Source organism: Papilio polytes, unplaced genomic scaffold (assembly GCF_000836215.1).
Source record: "Papilio polytes unplaced genomic scaffold, Ppol_1.0 DF824269.1, whole genome shotgun sequence".
Lineage (NCBI taxonomy): Eukaryota > Metazoa > Arthropoda > Insecta > Lepidoptera > Papilionidae > Papilio > Papilio polytes.
Genome location: NW_013524935.1, coordinates 4,985,395 through 5,004,903, shown reverse-complemented (window position 1 = coordinate 5,004,903; position 19,509 = coordinate 4,985,395). Strand labels below are relative to the sequence as shown.

At 35.0% G+C, this 19,509-nt stretch overlaps 1 protein-coding gene across 1 annotated transcript in view; it reads right to left on the bottom strand.

Moving 5' to 3' along the window:
* The window catches only part of LOC106106010 (nuclear receptor corepressor 1), an 83,045-nt gene extending 64,024 nt beyond the window's left edge, over nt 1-19,021 (bottom strand). Inside the window, exons 1-2 of the mRNA XM_013286536.1 lie at nt 17,808-19,021; nt 13,403-13,581 (exon numbers count right to left, since the gene is read on the bottom strand). Of these exons, the coding sequence (XP_013141990.1) occupies nt 13,403-13,440 (38 nt within the window). The 5' untranslated portion in view covers nt 13,441-13,581; nt 17,808-19,021. The remainder of the gene's footprint in view (nt 1-13,402; nt 13,582-17,807) is intronic.
* Nucleotides 19,022-19,509: the final 488 nt, after the last annotated feature.

The following is a 19,509-nucleotide window of genomic DNA, read 5'->3' as shown; positions in this document are numbered from 1 at the left end:
TTTGTTTAATTAACAAATGTCAACTATCCAACTGCCTGAGTACCAGTGGCGTAAAAGTTTTATTTCTTCGTTTTACTTTTAATTAAAAACCAAGGTAAAAGCTCCGTTCTTTAGCGCAAGACATTTATTACTTTTTTAAAGTTTGTCCTGAACTTGTTTCACGGTATCTTACGAGCACTTATCGTTAAAGATAACGTAATTAGTAGAAAAATAATAAACTATAAAACTCCTTATTTTATAGTTGTTTATTTAATTTAATGATTAATTGATTTCTCTAAGTCTTAGATACATCTATACTAATATTATACAGAAAGATTTGTATTTTTGTATGTATTGAAATAACTCAAAAACTACTGGGCCGATTTGAAAAATTCTTTCTATGGTTAGAAAGGTCATTTTTCTGTAAGTAACATAGGCTATCTTATTATTTTTTTAATTCACGCGGACGAAGTCTATATTCTTACAAAGATTTAGTACTAGATTTATAAGTAATAACATTAAATATGGATGTATTGTGTGGACACTTACGTCGTCTGATTATGATGTATGAAAAAATAGTAAATACAGTGACCCTTCTTACGGAAGAGGGTTTATGATATTGGTTATGAATTTCCGCTGCCTTTTTTAAATTTTTGGATCCTCTAGAACAGATTGTTTTGTTTGTTTAGAACCGATTTCTGGCAAACGTAGTGCTGGGAAGTTTGCCAAATTAAAAATTGAATTAAATCCTCGTATTTTTCTGAAATTGTGTATGCACTATGCTTCTCGTAGTTAAAAAGGATTTCCAATTCTACCTGTAATGTGTTCTAACTATTTTGTCATCATCCATGCAAACTGAAGACTTGAATTCGCTTTATTTACATTAGGAAAAAAATATTCTAAAGCTTATTTTAAGAAAAATTAACATTATAATTGTTATTTTTCTTAGCAGGTAAATAATTTAGTTATTCCTACATCCGATATTGTTGATTTTCTTTAGCAAAGTAATGCAAGTCGGGCAACAAAACCTTGATTTGCTTCAGATAACAAGAAATCGGGAGGTACATTAGTAACATGAGAGGTTTCCCTTTATTTTTCTCTTGTGATAGCCTACATGTATGAGATACTAGCTTTTTGTCGCGACTTCGAGCGCGCAGAATTAAAAAAAATAATAACATTAGCCTATGTTACTCAGTGATAATGTAGTTTTCTAATGGTAAAAGATTTTTTGAAATCGGTCCAGTAGATTTAAAGTTTATTTATTATAAACGCGAAAGTTTGGATGGATGGATGGATGTTTGTCAGAGTTTGTAGCCTAAACGATTGAATGGATTTCAATAAAATTTGGTATAGATGTAAAGAATAGTCTGGAAGAAAACATAGGCTACTCACGTTTGTTTTCTTAATCCCTGGCAGACGGAGCAAGCGAAAGCTAGTTTATATTATTAGTGTTTTGTTTCTGTTTCTTATTTCCAAACAGAATAAGCGGAATGACATGTTTTTATTCATCTATGGTGTAGAAATAGAATATACAGATGTTATAGCGTACATCTCAACGTCAATTACGAAACCTTACAATTTGTTATTCGTCATAGATACATTTGAAGAATTCTGTTTGCTTAATCGCTAAGAGGTTTCGAGCACGCGATGACGTGTTTGTGTTTGATGGAAACTCGCACTCAGCTTTTAAAATTTCTTTTCAAATGTGTTTAAAATTCAGTGATAACTTTGAAAACATCGAGTAATCGTTCATTCAATCCTTATTTTTGTATAGCAGTCATCAAAACATTTAAGTGTTTTTCTTTCTACGCTATTTGTCGTGGGGATATTAAAATCCTGCTTTAAATGCTTTATTCTTCATGACAGCTACCTTCCTCACATATTGGTACAGAGGATCTCCACACCCGCTCTAATCTGTGCCTTTTTTATTTTCATCACCAGCTCACTTTACCTCCCCACCGAGGGGCTTGGAGCCCGAAACTAGAATGACTAGGCCATAGTCAACCACCATGTCCCACTGCTGGTTGACTTCAGACATATCTTGAATGTCTTTGCCGATATGTGGAGAAAACAAGATGTTTTCCTTCACCGTAAGAACGTCGGGTAAATAACGTATGAAATTCTAAAATCACACTGGTACAGCGGGATTCGAACCAAAGACCTGTAGATTACAAATTCATAAACCCATGAATCACCGATGCTCAAATACGTTAAAGGAAAACGCTAAATACAAATGTATCATTAAGTTACGTAGATAGTAAAGTCTAAGGAAGTGCCTACTTGAAGATAAACTGAATTCAACTTTCTAGGTCTAAGGTCTTTCCATTCTTAAGTTATAAATCTAACTATAGTTAGGTAATAAATTCTAAACACTATTTACATATAGAATGTTATTAGTAGTAATTCCTACTTTACAGTTTTAATCATACTAATATTATCAATGCGAAAGTTTAGATGGATGGATGGATGGATGGATGGATGGATGGATAGATGTTTGAGTTTGTAGCCTAAACAGCTGAACGGATTTAGATGAAATTTAGTATTTAGTAAATAGTAAAAAGTAAGTAGTAAATTATTAATACCACGCGAACGGAGCCACGGGCGGAAGCTAGCATATAGTAAAATGTTTTAGTTGAGGTAGGTTAATTATGTAATATCGCGGAAGATTGCGCAAGCGTTCCCGTGACCCAGCCACTGGCGGATAGAAGGAACACCGCTGGGTTTTTAGTGGGTATTCCGGTCATTTTCCATCTTCTTGGCCGGCGAGTCCCACATACCCCCCCCCTGATAACGGGGGGGATGCGTAAATGCATTTTCCCAGCGAGAAAAAAAAAGGTTCATTATGTAATTATTGCCAAGCCGAACTTTATTTATATTCAATTTCGATATATTCAAGGTCACTATAAAAAGTATGTTTCATTAAAACAGTAATTACTACAACACTAATAATCTCCCCTGTCTTATCCTACTCCCGTAGGGTCGGCGCACCGAGTTTTCGTCCTCCAAATAACTCTATCATACGTCATCTGTCATCACTCCCTTCATGATGTTACCTTTCACGCAATCCATCTCTTTCTAGGTTACTAAAACACTAATACGGAAAAAATTGTTGCCTAGAATTAGACAAGACGTGTTTATGATTTTTTTAATATCCACGCGGACGTAGATGCAAGCGAAAACTAGTGTTTTAATATTGCCCAACAGTTTCATATAAACATTACAGTATGTCCAGGATTTTCTAGTCATAACAAATGATGTTTATTTTTTATTAATGTTTTATGATTTTGATAGTGTAAAAAGTTATATTCCCCGCATCTATCACTCCAGTCTTGATTAACGACTGAGTTAATGAGGCCCAAACACCGGCTACGTTTTTGTTTGCATGTTTTGATGATGATTGCATCAAATAACTGTCATTATTCTTCTCTAATGACTACACGGGTACGGCATTACATAAAAATATACATTTATATCGTTTGATGTTATTATTAAAAAAAAAGTAGTCAGATTAGACTATTTTTTGACTATTGTTATATCCTGATATGCCTATGACTCCTTAAGGCATAATACATCGAAAGACTCAATAATGAAATTAATAAACTAGTACTTAAGTATTTTAACACTACCCACCCCATAAAGCAGGCGTGTCGTGATGTTACGCACGCGTTTGAGCAAAAAAGACAATAGTTGGAAGTCGGCCATTGCACGGTGACGCAAGGCCTGTGCAGCGGGGCGTCTGTAATATAATAAATAATGACAGGAGGAGCGGCAACGCCGGGCGCCCGAGCTAGCGGGACGGCAACGCGATCGATGCTACACAACACCAGCTATAAAAACACTAGCTTTTGCCTGCGACTCTACTGGAATTAAAAAAAAACGTAAATATCCTATATGTTCTTCCAGACTAGTGTCTTCATTTTTGCCAAATTACAACGATCCGTTTAGCTCAAGGCTAACTCTAACAAACATCCATCTAAACTTTCGTATTTATAATTTTAGTAAGTTTACAAGTCCTGCATAATGTTAACCCTCACTTATGAAATTTATGTGCTGTGTCACTCCTTTCTCATTCATCTTAAAAGTATATTGAATTGCAAAAGTCGTTATTCATATAATAAACATATATAAACAGTTATTACGTATTGTACATGTGTACAGCACGTATAAATAACGCGATTCTATACATGTTTTACGACTAATATTGTAGAAGTATGGAACTTTGTACGTCTGAGAATAGCGCGGAGTTTATTACAGACATGAAACATTACTGCATTGTTCCGCGAACGTACCAGTCGCCGACCGAATTACTGTACAGTTACTGCCAGGGCTGACAATACTCGGAAATTATAGTAATTAAATAAAAGACTTGAGAGATTAATGTCAACGATAGGAAATTTGCATAATGATGAGTCATAAGTTAATCTTAACGCTCTGTTGAGACATGAATATTTAAGTTTGGAATCTAGTGTTTTTAAGAATAATAGGGAATATATAAACAAAGATATTTCTTGAGGTTTGCCTAAAATTATCAAATTAACCATGTTTGTATAACGAATTGATTTGCAAACATTCAGTACCTAGTTCCACGCCTCATAGGAACTATATTCTTGTGACTACAAATCTGATGTATATTTGACAACCCTATTGGATTCAGCAGGTCGCGGGGAACGGGCACCGGGCACCGGGCACCGGGCACGGACATCGGGACCCCGTTCACGTCGTGTTGACGTACTTTTTGCGATGCAACGGCCAATTAACTGCAAAATCAAAATTACGAAAACCGGTCGGGGGTTGGCTTAATTGGTCGGAGCGCGGACCGTTACCGAATGCAACGTTTTTAACGAAGGTAAAATTATTAAATTGGATACGTTGTAGCGTGGCTCCACTCCATTTACGCGGAGAACTTACCCGGCCTGAGTGGAGCATTGGCAAACGAGTCTGTTGGCGGGCGCACGGAGCGGCAACGCGCGGTGCGCGGCGCGGCGCTCGGCAAGCCGGCAACGTCGCATTGCTATTTCACCGCGTCTCGGTCTCTCGGTACGCATACCCGTGAGATCAGCTGGCCTATGCTCTTTACGTACATACCTATATCTTGTCATGTTTATCGCAATTTTAAAAGATAACAATAAAAAGCTTTATAACAATATGATATAAATACGCGAATATCATAAATTTTATCGTGATTAACGAAGACCAAATCAAAACAAATCAATCTATTTAATGTATATGTAGCTGGCTCGTGATCAAAATTATTTGACAAAAAAGATTGATGTCTATGGTCTAAGAGCTTACTCATTACAATGTGGCCACATAATCAGTTCCATTTTGCGCATCTTACGACTGTGACTGTGTACCATATTTCTTTAAATATATTATGCAAACAATAAAACAACATCTGAAATCTCTACTACGTTTTCGGTCTTTAAAGAAATTAAAACGATATTGCGAAAACTTAAAACATTTCATTGTTTCTACGGTGGCACAGAAAAATACCTACGAAAAATCCCGTCCTATTTCTTTGTCTAACTTCGACAGAACTGATAAAAAGAATCTTTTGATGTTTTATTCAGTGCGTTCCGAAACGAAAAATAAGATTCAAGGCGTTTTCAGTGAAATAACTGTTCTAACGATTTAAGTATCGAAAATGACATTTCATTTTTTTCTCGTTCTCTCAACGTTCAATTGATTTGCAGCGAAACGGCTTCATTGAAAGGTTTGCTATGAATCGTATATCCTTTTTATAGTGAAGCTGTTTATAGAAGACTTTATAACACGACCTCTTTAATTTTACAGTTTAAATTATTCATAGAATTGTATACATTCCGTATAAGATTTTATTATCATTCGCACCCAGTTGCTACTTTACTGACGGATTCTCTTAGTGTAGTTTTAGTAGTATTTAAATACAGAAAATAAAATTGCACTATCAGGCTATACTTAGCGCGAGATAGGTTTAAATAAGTTCTCAAACGAATGGCTTTTAAAAGCATTGCAATAAAATAAAAGGATAGGCATGAAGGGATGTGAATACCGGTTTTACGGCCAATTACAATCGACCATTTAGTCCGTTCACCAACTCAAACCGAGTCTCCTTGACCTAAATAGAATCGTTTGCGCGGGAAATTGTGCGAAATCTGCGACAGACGCAAAACCCCAAATGGTTTGTGTAATTCAAAAATATTGCAAGAAACTTTCCAAATAGAGAAAATATTGTTGTATTGAAAAGTTTGGTTTAGCTGAAATGTTATTTATTTTCAACTTCTGTCATGTTTAAATAGAACAAGTAAAAAGAAAAATAGTTAATTTTTGACCGATTTTCCAAAAGAAGAAGAAGTCTGTATGTTTTTTTTTCAACTTATCTAGTAAAATAAGTATATAAAATCGATTTATATAGGACCTAAGTTTGCTAAAAATATTAAACTAATACATTTTTATTAATTAATTACAAAACTCATAGAATACAAGAAATCATCATCACCAGCTCACTATACGTCCCTACCGAGGGGCTCGGAGCCTACCCTAATATGGGGTGACTAGGCCATAGTCAACCACGCTGGCCAAGTGCGGGTTGGTTGACTTCACACATATCTTTGAATTTCTTCGCCGATATGTGCAGGCATCACGATGTTTTCCTTCACCGTAAGAACGTCGAGTAAATTATGTACACATGAAAATTCGAAAAATCGAAAATCACATTGGTACAGCGGGATTCGAACCCAAGACCTGTAGGTTACAAGTCAAGTGTTCAAACCACTGAGCTACCGACGCTCTACTACAACACACAAGACAATATTTGTCATAAATCCGCAGACATCTATTATTGTGAGCATAAAACAAGGTATTCGGGTCGACTTCACAAACTCCGAGCCTGGGACGAATAAATCGAGATATTTTTATTCAAATCTATAGGCATTGGGGCCGAGCTTAGTTTCCACGAACAACCAAATAAGGTCTAGCATAAATAGCTGTCTAGATCTGTCTACAAACTGTGTCAGTTGAAATCATACTAATATTATAAATGCAAAAGTTTAGATAGATGTTTGTTAGAGTTTGTAGCCTAACTGCTGAACGGATCTCGATGAAATTTGCCATAGATGTAGAACATAATCTGAAAAAACACATAGGATCCTAGCTTTTAATTATTTTAATTCCACGCAAACGGAGTCTCGGGCAAAAGCTAGTTAATATACAGTAGAACCTCGATAACTCAAACCTCTATAACTTCCAAAAATAATATGTTCCCTTCCCATAAGAGCCCAAAACCTCTAAGACCCTTGATAACTTAAAACCTCTCTAACTTAAAATATTTTGTGTTTCCCTTGGACTTAAACTTACCAAGACTCTACTGTATAAGCTATTGAATTATGCGCGGTCTTTTTTATTGTTATAATTAATGAAAAAACTTTTTAATGTTAACTACAGTATTACTCATAACATACGCAATGCCGTACGCCTGCAGTCTGCAGTATCAAGGCCGTGCAAAGGTTGTAATCCAGTTTTAAGTCGACAGAACCTAGTTATTGGGGCACGTTCGTTAAAACACGAGCGGAAAAATACACTGCAGTTAAAAAAACAAAAACATTTCAAATGCGCAAAGAGATTGATCTGGGTACGTAAAAATAGATTTGCGAAAAGCTATCAGCATTTCCTCATTGGACATCTAATGAAGTCTAGAGCAAACTTTTTTCCGCCATTTTGTGGCAGCGGCCATCTTGAATTTATTCGTAGTATGGATATACATTAATCAAAAGATTTCAGCTGATATCAGTTGAAGGTATAAAGGTATTTTTAGCAGCTGTTAGATACCGAATATTCTCTTAATAACGCGTTTTCATAGTAACCAAAGTTTGTTAGTTGTTGCATAAACAGTTTATATTTACACTACGGGGCTGAGGTCAGCAATGCAGGGCGAGGGGAGGAGGGACAGACTGTCGGGGATATTTCGAGCGCGTGTCGGACGGTCTAATGAAAAATCGATGACCCGACATCGTTACTGGGCCGACTGAACCAGTCGTTTTCTACTTTTTTTTAAGTTAAAGCCTTGTTTTAGGTACACAGCAGAGTTATGTTAGTATTTTAGCACGTATTATGTATGTTTTTATGATATATTTTCCACCTTTTTGGATATTCAGTAGGAAGTCTGAACAACTATATTTGCGACTTCGTCCGCGTTAAAAAATAGTAAATAACATAGCCTATGTTACTCACTGATAACGTATTCGAGGTATTACAATGCATACAAAAATTTCTTCTCTTCATTATATTAGTATAGAAGTATAGATGTCCGTGGAAAAAATGACCCGCTTTTCTGTAGTGCAATAAATGTCTTGTGCGTCTGTCGGTAGAAATCGTTTGGCGCATCACAGATTATACTAGTCAGCTAAACCAGATCGTGTTGGAATTCTTTCCAGGAACGTCTAGCTCCGTATCCCGTCTGATTCATTTGATAGGATCGTGTTTTATTTTTGTTGCGATACGATCATTTTGTACATCACGACGAAAGTTTTAGTTTAACTCGTCTTATAAATAATAGATTAAAAAATTAAATGTCACTTCATCTACACACGTTAAAATTATATTTCTTCTTTTTTTAGGAACTAAAATTTTCTGTCCATGTTGCTAAGCTTAGTTGTAAAGTTAATCTGGAAGAACACATAGGCTACTTTTGTTTTCTTTTCTACGCAGACGCAGTCGCGGGCGAAAGCTAGTATTTCGAATTATGAAAAAATATTAATAATCACAAGATATACGCAAGGCGGAGGCGAGCGGCCGTGGCGGGAGCTACTGTCAAGGTTTCTGTTTCCATTCAAACTTCAACCGCGACCTACTTCGTAATAAACTTTTACCAATCAACTATTCTATTTACAAAACATTCATACTTAAAATACGCAGCTTTTATTAAATCGTGGTAAGTAAAGAAAATTACCAACCGTGTAATTTTTATTTATAGTCTAACTTCGAAGTCAACAGTAAGTCAATAAACTTTCTCTTTTCATTAACATTTCTTTACCAAAGTAATTCAAATGCGTTTACATTTTTTTATTATATCTATTGTAAGGACTTGTCAAATACAAATGAATGTATCAATTATTGCCTTATTATCATTCACTATACGTCCCCAAAAGGGCTCGGAGCCTAAGTAGCTCTAAGTAGGCACTAGGCCATATACAGTTACCCTAGGTAACTGCGACTTGGTTGTCATATTTTAATTTCTTTACATGTAATGTGCGGCTTCCATAACGATGTCTTTCTTTGCTGTAAGAACGACATGAAAATGTTCATTGTAGGACGGAGCCAGCGACAGTCTTATTATCCACATAGTAATTACGCGGTCCCCCTTAGTGTTTGGTTTGCATATTAAACACTAAGGAGCATTTTACTGTTGGTGTAAAATAATGTCATCATCATCATCATTATCCTACTCCCGTAGTGTCGGCACAACAGGTTTTCGTCCTCCTAATAACTCTATCATCCGTCATCTCAGTCATCACTCCCTAATCATGTCACCTTTCACGCAACCCATCCATCTCATTCTCTCACACTCATAACTAATGTTCTCAAAATTCTCTGGTGTTAAATAATATAAGGTCGTAAAAAGTGTGTTATTTAGATGAGAAGTGGTACGTTATTTTTATCACGTTATCACCATGAGTAATGTCAAGTGATGACGCAAGCGTTGCCAAATGTAAATGATCAATATTAGTTTTGTGTCGTCGACGTGGACACGTGGAGAGGAATAGCTCCCAGGGCGAACGACCCGAACACCTCCAGAATGGAATTTACCTAACATTTACCCTGTGTGGGTATTTGTAACTTTTGTCAACGTTTAAGATTATTTGGAGATCATCTTCCTCTTTATCCTGTAAGGTCGGCGCAACAGGTTTATTTTATATCTTAAAATTTCCTTTCTTATGAATCGCAATACCCGAAGGGACGATTTTACTTTACACTAAAAATACTTCAACATTCTTGCGTGTAATTCTTTATTTTTAACTAGGTTTTGCCCGCGACTCCGTCTTCGTGGTATTAAAATAAAAAAAAAAAGTAAGTAGCCTATATTTTATTCCAGACTGTCCTCTACGTGTATGCCAAATTTCGTCCAGATCCGTTCAGCCGTTTGTAACGCTAACAAACATCCACCCATCTATCTTAACATTCGCATTTATAACATTACTAAAATTTTAAGATTTGTAGACCAATTAAATGCACTTCTCTGAACAGTTGATAAAAGCCAGACGTATCCGGGTGTTGAATTAGTAAGTCTAAAGGATTGTTTACTAGCGGGAGATAAAAGGGGGCGTCGACCCACATGTTTAGCCATATATCGCAGTCCTGCATCGCCACACATGTACACTCTAATTGCAATACACATAAGGTTGTTATTCGTGTGTCGTTCAACTCTTTGTTCAAGGTTATTAGAGTGGTGCGGAATTTTTACGATAAAATTAATTAGTATTTTCGATGTGCTCGATGACGTCATGCTGTAATGATGTAAATAAACCATATTCAAGTATTTTAACTTTTAATTTTACTATCATCATATTAATCTTACTAATATTATAAATCCGAACGTTTAGATAAATTGATGGATGTTTGTTAGAGTTTGTAGCCTAATCTACTGAACGGATTTCGAAGAAATATGGTTTAGATGTAAGGGTAGTCTGGAAGAACACATAGGCTGCTCACTTTAGTTTCTTTTAATTCCGCGTGAACGGAGTCGCGCGCGAAAGCCTGAAATAAATATTACCACGTATGTATTTCAAACACTGCTTCGGATATCAAAGAATTTTGTCACAGATGTGAATATAATCTGGAAGTGTACTTATAATTTACAATTTTACCATTTTTAGTATCCTATTAAATTAATGCAAATTCTTAACTTATATAAATTTATTAAATCGCGGTTCTTGCATTTAAAAGGTTCTTTATTTATTTTAAGTTGTTACTAGCTTTCGCCTGCGATTACGTCCGAAAATAAAAAAAAGTAAGTAGCCTACATAGGATACTTACTTTTGATAATTTTACATTACTACATCTATACCAAAATTCATCGAGATCCGTTCAGCAATTTAGACTACAAGCTCTAACATCCATCCTAACTAAACTCGCATCGCTATTATTACTGTATACCACCACGCAGGTAATGGAATAGTCGCAGCCGAGTATACCTCTAGATGACGTCATAATCCGCAACAAGCAAGCATTGTTTCCGTTCCTCTCCACACTTACGTCCTTCCTAGGATGCATAAATTCTCTATATTACATATCCTCCTTACGTCGAATTTATATAATAGGTTAGTCCAGTTGCCAGCGTCAATGGCACGTTGCCAGTGGTCGCGGGGACTCAGTCCCGTGTTCAATACGGACTGTGTTAGCATTAACCTGGTTGTCACATTGGGTTACTCACCGCTAGTTAACTTTTAACTGGAACGTGACATTGTTTTGTGACAATTTCGCAAAGTTAAGATAATTAATCGCTAAGGGAGACTATATACTATGGCATAAATTAAATTAAGTCTCTGACTTGTCTAGCAAGTACAATTTCAAACACAAATGTATCGATTTATTTTGGAAGGGCAATAAAATCATGATTTTATAGAAAATGAAATTATGTAATTATCTTAATAAATTGTTATAATTGTTAGAAAATTATATATTAAATGAAAGAAATTGGGTAAAATAATCTATACTTTAATAATAAAGCGTAAACACATACTTTGTTGCCTAAGAAGTCAGCAATTACAGCATATTTTTGAATAATTCTTTGTTTAATAAAAAGCCCTATATTTACGTCACGCTTTAGGCTATATATTTTCACACCATTATACTTAGGGGGTAAATATTTTGGATAAAAACCCTAATGTGGGAAAGAGACCATAAGTTGTTGCCAACATCAAGGAAACAAGATTGCCGAAGTCTGTCATGTTATGTCATTTTGACATTTGCTATTGACAATTTATCAAATGTAAACAGTAACTAAATTTTTTTATAATTTCATGCGGATGAAGCCGCACGGGAACAGCTAGTTTATTATACAGAACAATATGTAAAACTTGAAAGTATTCTTAGAAACGTTCAGAAAAAAAATACAACCGACTGAAGATTTATACCAACATTTTTATTTATATATCACGTTTCGATTTTTCTTTGACAATTCGACCTTATTTCATTGTTAACCAACAAAACTCGTAAATATACGTATTAAATCAGGCTTCAAATAGATTGTCCGACAAAGTATACAGAGGTTAACAAAGCTAGACTTGCAGCATTAAATACTAAATAACAACAAGTATTATTTCTAATGAGGTTAGCCACATTGTTAACCGAAGCCGGTTTATAGCCGTTCGATATTAATTAGTACACGAAACATCTGTACAAACAAACACACGGTCGTTGCATCCGCTGATTCACATTCACGCTCTGTCAATGCGTAGTCGACAGACATGCGGAGCCAATTGTTTATAATGATCGGATAATACGAAAACTGAGAAAATTAATATAAATTTCGATAGACCGGTATTATTTCAAGGTTTTTATACATTTGTATAATAAAAGAAGTAGATTTCTTTCGTTATTCACTATCGGAATGTAGCCTTTCTCAAGGAATGGACTGAACGATACAACCGGTGTCTTAGAGCTGCTAGGCGGGCTTCTAGAGAGTTCTACACTAAAGTGCTTCGCGACTAACCGGTTCTCGATGTTCCGACCACCGAACACGGATTTAATAGACCGGTTAGCGTTCGAAAATAAAGTTTAAACAAATATTATCGAAATGTTTGATGATTCATTTAATGTTTGGTCGCCAGTTTAAATATGACGTCAGCAATAACTCTCATATTTACCTTTAATATGTTTTGCTAATTTTAGTACAAATGACGTACAACTAAAGCGACTGTTTTCCGTAAGGCATTCAAAACATTAAAATATTATGCAGTTCGTTCCCAACATTAAGAAAAAATCTTTCTATTCATTGCCTTTAGCAAACCTAAATTTTAACTTAGAGATATCAAAATTTCTAAACTCGCCAAACAATATACTGATTTTAGTAAATCACGGCCTTTACATTTCATCAATTGTGAACCTACAATTTTATGCGTTAATACGCCTGTCGGATCCTAGATTTTTTTTATATAATATGGAGGTGGCAAACAAGCAAGCGGCCACCTGAATCAGCCAAAATGGGGAAGCGACCGCCTTAGACATTTGCAATAGCGGAGACGTATACAAAGAGGATACTCTCCCTATGAGTTTCCTCCACCGTCAAATCCATGTTCCATTTCCATCTTATTCTTACGAGAATAAGGGTGGGATGAAGAGAATAAAGTTGGGATCACTTTAGGATTCACTTTTAACTCACATAGTGTACCAAAAACTGATACCATATTCCTAATCTAGGTAAAGTTGAGGGTTTGTACCCACTGACCTGTGCATCGGCTGTGACCGTTGTGTGTACTGCGCCATATGGTGCCGAGCTCCGGCATGGCTAGGCGCGCATGCCGCGTGCGCTCGCCGCTAGCTACGCGCCATGGGCCCACACACTCACTCACCAACACACACACACGCCCACGCCCACGGCACCCACACTGCACCCGCACCGATGGCCTGCACACAAAACAACACTTTGATATAGTAAAACTTTAGATTGTCTAGTTAGAGATGTTTTGTAGCCAAATACTTAAACGAATCTAAAACTTAGACTAAATTTTCTTGGAATTTGGACTTTAATCATTACTTTAGGATTGTGTCAAGTATCTAAATTTTCCGTATTCAGCCGTTAGAAACTATTCAAGCTAAATGGGTAAGGTTCAACATTAAATGAGGACTGTATGAATATTAGACGCAATTTAAGTGGGCACTAAATAAATCTAGAATAAACTAGAAGCCTTTGAACTTATTAACATAAGCTTCAATTATTACAAGTTTTTTTTACGCGACAAATCGCAGACAAAAACTAGTTATTGTTTTAAATTGCTTAGAAACTACCGGTCATTTTGTCTGTATAAATTTAAAGGAAACTTAGGTTTGTTTGTATTGAAAAAAATGTTATATAATTACTGTAGTACAAAGTAAATATAAGTAATTAGAAACAGTTTAGAGGAAGTGGGTTAAGTTAGCACGTAAGCCAACTTTAACTTAACGACTTCTTGAAGTGCTATATAATTACGTAGTGTGCATTTTTTCTAATAATGGAGAGTAGTATACCGAATAAATTTTATTTAAATAATCAGTACATAAACATCATGAAATAAATGAAAAAAAAAACATTTGCGAAATGCGTTTTAAATATCCATTCAAATCGACTATGGGCGAAATCTTGAAACGACTTTTAATCACTACGCTATGTTAAGCGCCTTTTGTAATTTTACAGTCAAAATTTTAATGTAAATTAGAATGTCGTTTCAATATTTGACTCTGATAGTAACTTGAAAATACAAAAACTAGTTTTTGCCCGCGACTCCGTCCGCGGGGAATAAAAAAAAAAGTGTATGTGTTCTGTGTGTGTGCCTATGTGTTCTTACAGACTATTCTCTACATCTATCCCAAATGTCATCTAGATATGTTTAGCCATTTAGGCTACAAACTCTAACAAACATCCATCCATCCATCCATCTAAACTTTCATATTTATAATATTATATTAGTAACATTTCAGCTTAGCTATTGTTACCTAAATGACGTCAGTTAAATGTCTTATAGGTCGTGAGTACGTTTCACAGTATTCTGTTACTACAAACAATGGTATTGCGATTAAATAAAAACATCTCACCATTGTTGTTATGGTACAGATAGAGACTACTTTTATCGTACTTGTAATTTTATCACCCTTGTTCATAGCTCTTATAATCATAATTATAACTATCTATTTCTTGTTTATGGCTCTCCCACAGCGGATAGGGCAAACATAATTATAAAAAAAGCTTGGCAAAGAACATGATGAATCGTCGAATTTAATACAAATGAGATATTGTACACATTTCACTGTAAAATGTCATTTATTGATGTTATTTTTAATTTTTTAAAGTGTTTACATTAATAACAAAAACATTTCTGTGTTAATAAGTCTGTGATAACAGTCTTATAAAGGTAAAAACAGGTAGGTTTGTTTTAATTTCTTATTTCCACTTAATTACAGTAATTATAGAATATTCCTTACATAAAAATAATTTACAAATAAATTGACTTTAACAGATTTTTGGTCTAATAAAATTACGTCTAGATTATCTGTATCTATCTATACTATTATAATAAAGCGTAAACACACACTTCTTTGTTGCCTAAGATGTCAGCAATTACAGCATATTTTTGAATAATTCTCTTTTTAATAAAAATCCTTACATTTACGTCACGCTTTAGACTATATGTTTTCACTCCATTAAACTTAGGGGGGTAAATATTTTAGATAAAAACCCTAATGTGGGAAAGAGACCATAAGTTGCTGCCAACATCAAGAAAGCAAGGTGTTGCCATCGTCATGTCATTTTGACATTTGCAATTGATAATGACACTTGTAAACAATAAAATAAATTTTTCATAATTTTACGCGGATGAAATCGCACGGGAACAGCTAGTCGTATAATATTTGAGAAGTGCAAGTTTTAGACAGAACCCGAACATATCCGTCTTAATTACTCTTATTTACAAAGAATGTCTAACTTGTAAGATTAAAAAAAAATAACTAACAATTCCTACTTATGGTCGTTATATAGCGAAAACACACATGTATACTAAGTATAATTAAGTTTGCGTCTAAGCTAAGGGAATTAGCCGACGTCCTCGCTTACGGCGTGGGAAGTTGAATTCTAATTCTCTTTAACAATATAACCGGAACTATTTAATCTAATAATTTTCATATTACAAAGTATCGTTATTAAGATTTTGCACGTGCTGGACCAATCGTACCAATCGTACCAATGTTGAACATTTATGGTACGGATTTTAATATTGGTACAAAAACGTAATCACTTCCACAGTCGCATTGTGTCGTTAGGTTACCTTTAACCCGTTTTGTAAATTCAATATGAGTATAGTTCTTAGTTTCTATTTACGACAGTGCTTGAACAAAATCTTGAGGTAAGTTATGTTAAATCTCTAGATTTAAGCTTAAATTTTTAACGTGTTAGATCACACATACATCTTTGTGAACATATTTTTAAACACACTTCTTTTATTCTTTAATTCTAAATCATTAAAACGTATTTTCACATTAAAACACAATTCTAATAATTTGCACATACTTTTTTTTAAATAAAAGGAATATTTACCACTTTATATGTTCATATTTATTCGTTAACTTAAAAAAAACTAGGGACACTAAATTACAATATACTATAAGATAGTATTAAATAACAAAAAAAAAGTAATTTTACGAGAAAATTTATCACCAATAACAATTTCTGCTATATTATAACCCGTGGTGCTACTAAAACCAAAAACGTTACAACACTATTTAGAAGGTTCAGCACTACTTGTGCCGTCATTTTGCTTTTCATAGTGATTTTGCAAAAAAATGTGTCACATTACCAAAAAATATTTATAATTATTTCGGTAGAAAGTAATTGATTACAAATTGACGAATGTGGTAAGAACGTATCAGGTATTTTTATCTCGGAAGACAAAGCAATAAAAAAAATCAAGGTGATAAAAGAGCGATTATCGTATAGGACAAAGCAGTACAAGAATAAAAAAATACTTTATAACATATATTTCATACTAACTTGCTACTTTTAAATTTCATAAAACTACATATCAAAAAATTAATCTTGTGTCAAATATATTTTTAACATCAAAATGCGACAAGTCCATAAAAAAAATTTCTGATTTGTATTTTTAAAATAAAAAGAGAGTGTATGTTCGTTATGGTTAATTTTATATTGATCGTGTTATGAAAGAAATTGAGCGAAGTTTATTAAATTATGCGGATAAATGAATCATTAGTGATTAATGTTACGTTTTGCTATAAAACAATAAACGTACGCCCATTTAACTAAATTAACGTTTTTTTATTGGAATGTTGCCAGAATGTATAAAGCATTAATATAGAAAATAATATTTTTTTACCGAAAGTAATCTACTAATTTGTGAATCTATGTTATGTACTAAGAAATATCGTCTAAAAATTTAGCCCTATGGTTATTTATAATTAAGATTGTTATGAATAATACAAGTAAAAGATGCTTTAGAAGTGTATTTTTGATATCCTGTGTTTGATATTAACAGCGTAGTATAATGAAATGGTTATTTTTTTGCTTGGTATTTTTGCATTTTTAAAGACTTTACTAATAAAATAAAGTTTAGTTTGACAGCCTAAAGCGTTTTTGTTTATTTTAATTCTAATGACATTTTAATATTTTTGTGTTACAAAATTATATGGCGAATGATTTGAAATTTTAAAAGGATATCGTAAGGTAAATTTATTGGTTTGCAAGCGAGTCTTATAATTTTATGTAGGTTCGCTTTACTTTGCAAACTTCTAGAGATTTTTGCCAAGTACTCGAAGATTGTCGATGTTATTTTAGCTACATTTATGAAACGGAATATAACTGAAAATTCTTTGTGCCACGACCTGATAATGTTATCGCCTTACATAATTTGCTTGGCACCACGTGCATCACCACCACACTTGTATCATAAAAACTGCGTATAACTGAAGAATGTGAGGTGGTGAAACATTCACACAGTTAATTTACGCAGTTACAGCACTAGAAATTTCTCGTTCTGATGACGAACTGAGAAAGTAGCAGGAAGTGGGACACTTGTTTTCACTTAGCAAATTCACATAATTCGACACTTGGAGTGTTTTCATATCGTAATATAGGCTATATTACTTACCTTTTAGACCAAAACAGCTCAACTATTCCACTGTAGGTCTCGTCACGGATCTCACAAGCGCGGGCACGAACTTGCACTCAAATATCACAGATTTCTTTAAACAAACTGAGTAACACCACTTTCTACAGTATTCGTTAGCAACACGAGACTTTAGTCGTTACCTGACACGTTTAGAGTTTTCGAAAAGTCCATTGAACTGTTTCGGTTGAAATTTACGTCCAGCGAAATTATAGGTACGAAGTGGCAACGCTGTATAGACGTCGTATACATTTCGCAGCGCTGCCGCTAGGCGGCGTGGCGGTCGGAGGGGGGCGGAGCCGGCGGGACGCGGCGGGTGGGTGCGAGCGAGAGCCGGCGACGGGGAGCGTGGCCACGTCATCGTTACGCGAGAGAATATTTTATCACGGTGTTCTTATGGGACCCCGTGTCGAAACTGCGATTGTTTAGATGGCGAAGACATTAGCAGATGATGGCGAATGCGGCGACCGGTGACCTTTCGGCGGTACGCGTCACCGCGGGTGGCGATAACGCGAGGTCGTCGGTCGCGCGCGCGGCGTTGCCAGCCCGCCGCGGCATTCAGAGCCCACGTTTCCACGGATTACGAAAGTGTCAGCGAAATCCCCTCGGCCCTTTGATACCGGTACCTACCTGCCTAACGAACCTAGCCTAGACACGCAGCCACTGCGATGTGCCCTATCTAGCCTGCATGTAGGTATACTTGCGTATTTTGTTGCGCTAGTTTATACTGTCGTGTTCGTTGTAAGTAAAAGTGTTTGTTTTGTCACATACCTAGAGCCACGCGCTTGGAAGTTTTATATTTTGTATGAGAATAGGGAATCGCTACAAAACTGTAAAATGCTTATCGCTGCCATTTCCTAATCTTTGCGATATAAATTGTTAATATCTTTGTATGTAATTATTATCGCTATATTTGTATTTCAATTTTTCAATGATACGTTGATAAAAGTAGACTTTTGGTCCATGTTTTTTATTATTACTTTCGAGAACTATGTCTACTGCAGGTCATTATGTCTAGAATTGTTATTTATTTAAATGAAGTCGCAAATATGATCGGCTCGATTGATTGTTCTCGTTAGTTATGTGGGTAGATAAATATTTATATTAAACAACCATTTGTTAAGCTCCGGCGGATAATTATAATCATTGTTCTTAAATTATTTTATCATGCTCCACATTCCATAACCTATACAACATTCGTTACCGTCTAACAGTGACTAACAGCCCTGTTGACATTTTTTTTTTTATTAAAGAGGTCAAATTGAATCTCTGTGGTCTACAGATTATAAAAGTACGTTTCCAAAGATAAGAGTTGAATTCTGAGAATAATGCTTCTGCATTTCGTAGTAACCTATTCTTAACTGAACACAAAGTTTTTGATCGATACGCGTTTCGAATCGTTACTCTACTTCCATCGATATGAGTACCTATTCTTCGTTTTGATTGAAAGTCGATATTAAGAATAAAGGCGGAACAAATAATTATGGAATTAACTAAGTAGTTTTAATGTAAATTGTGGTTTAATATTTTGATTGGAATCCGGTATACAAAGACTAATACTGTCCGAGCGCGGCCTTGAATTGCGTTTACGAAACATTGTTTTCTAGAATATTCTACCATTCGATGAAAAATTTATCTTTTCCTCGAAGACTCGCTGTAAGGGGGCACTGCTTACAGACCTTAG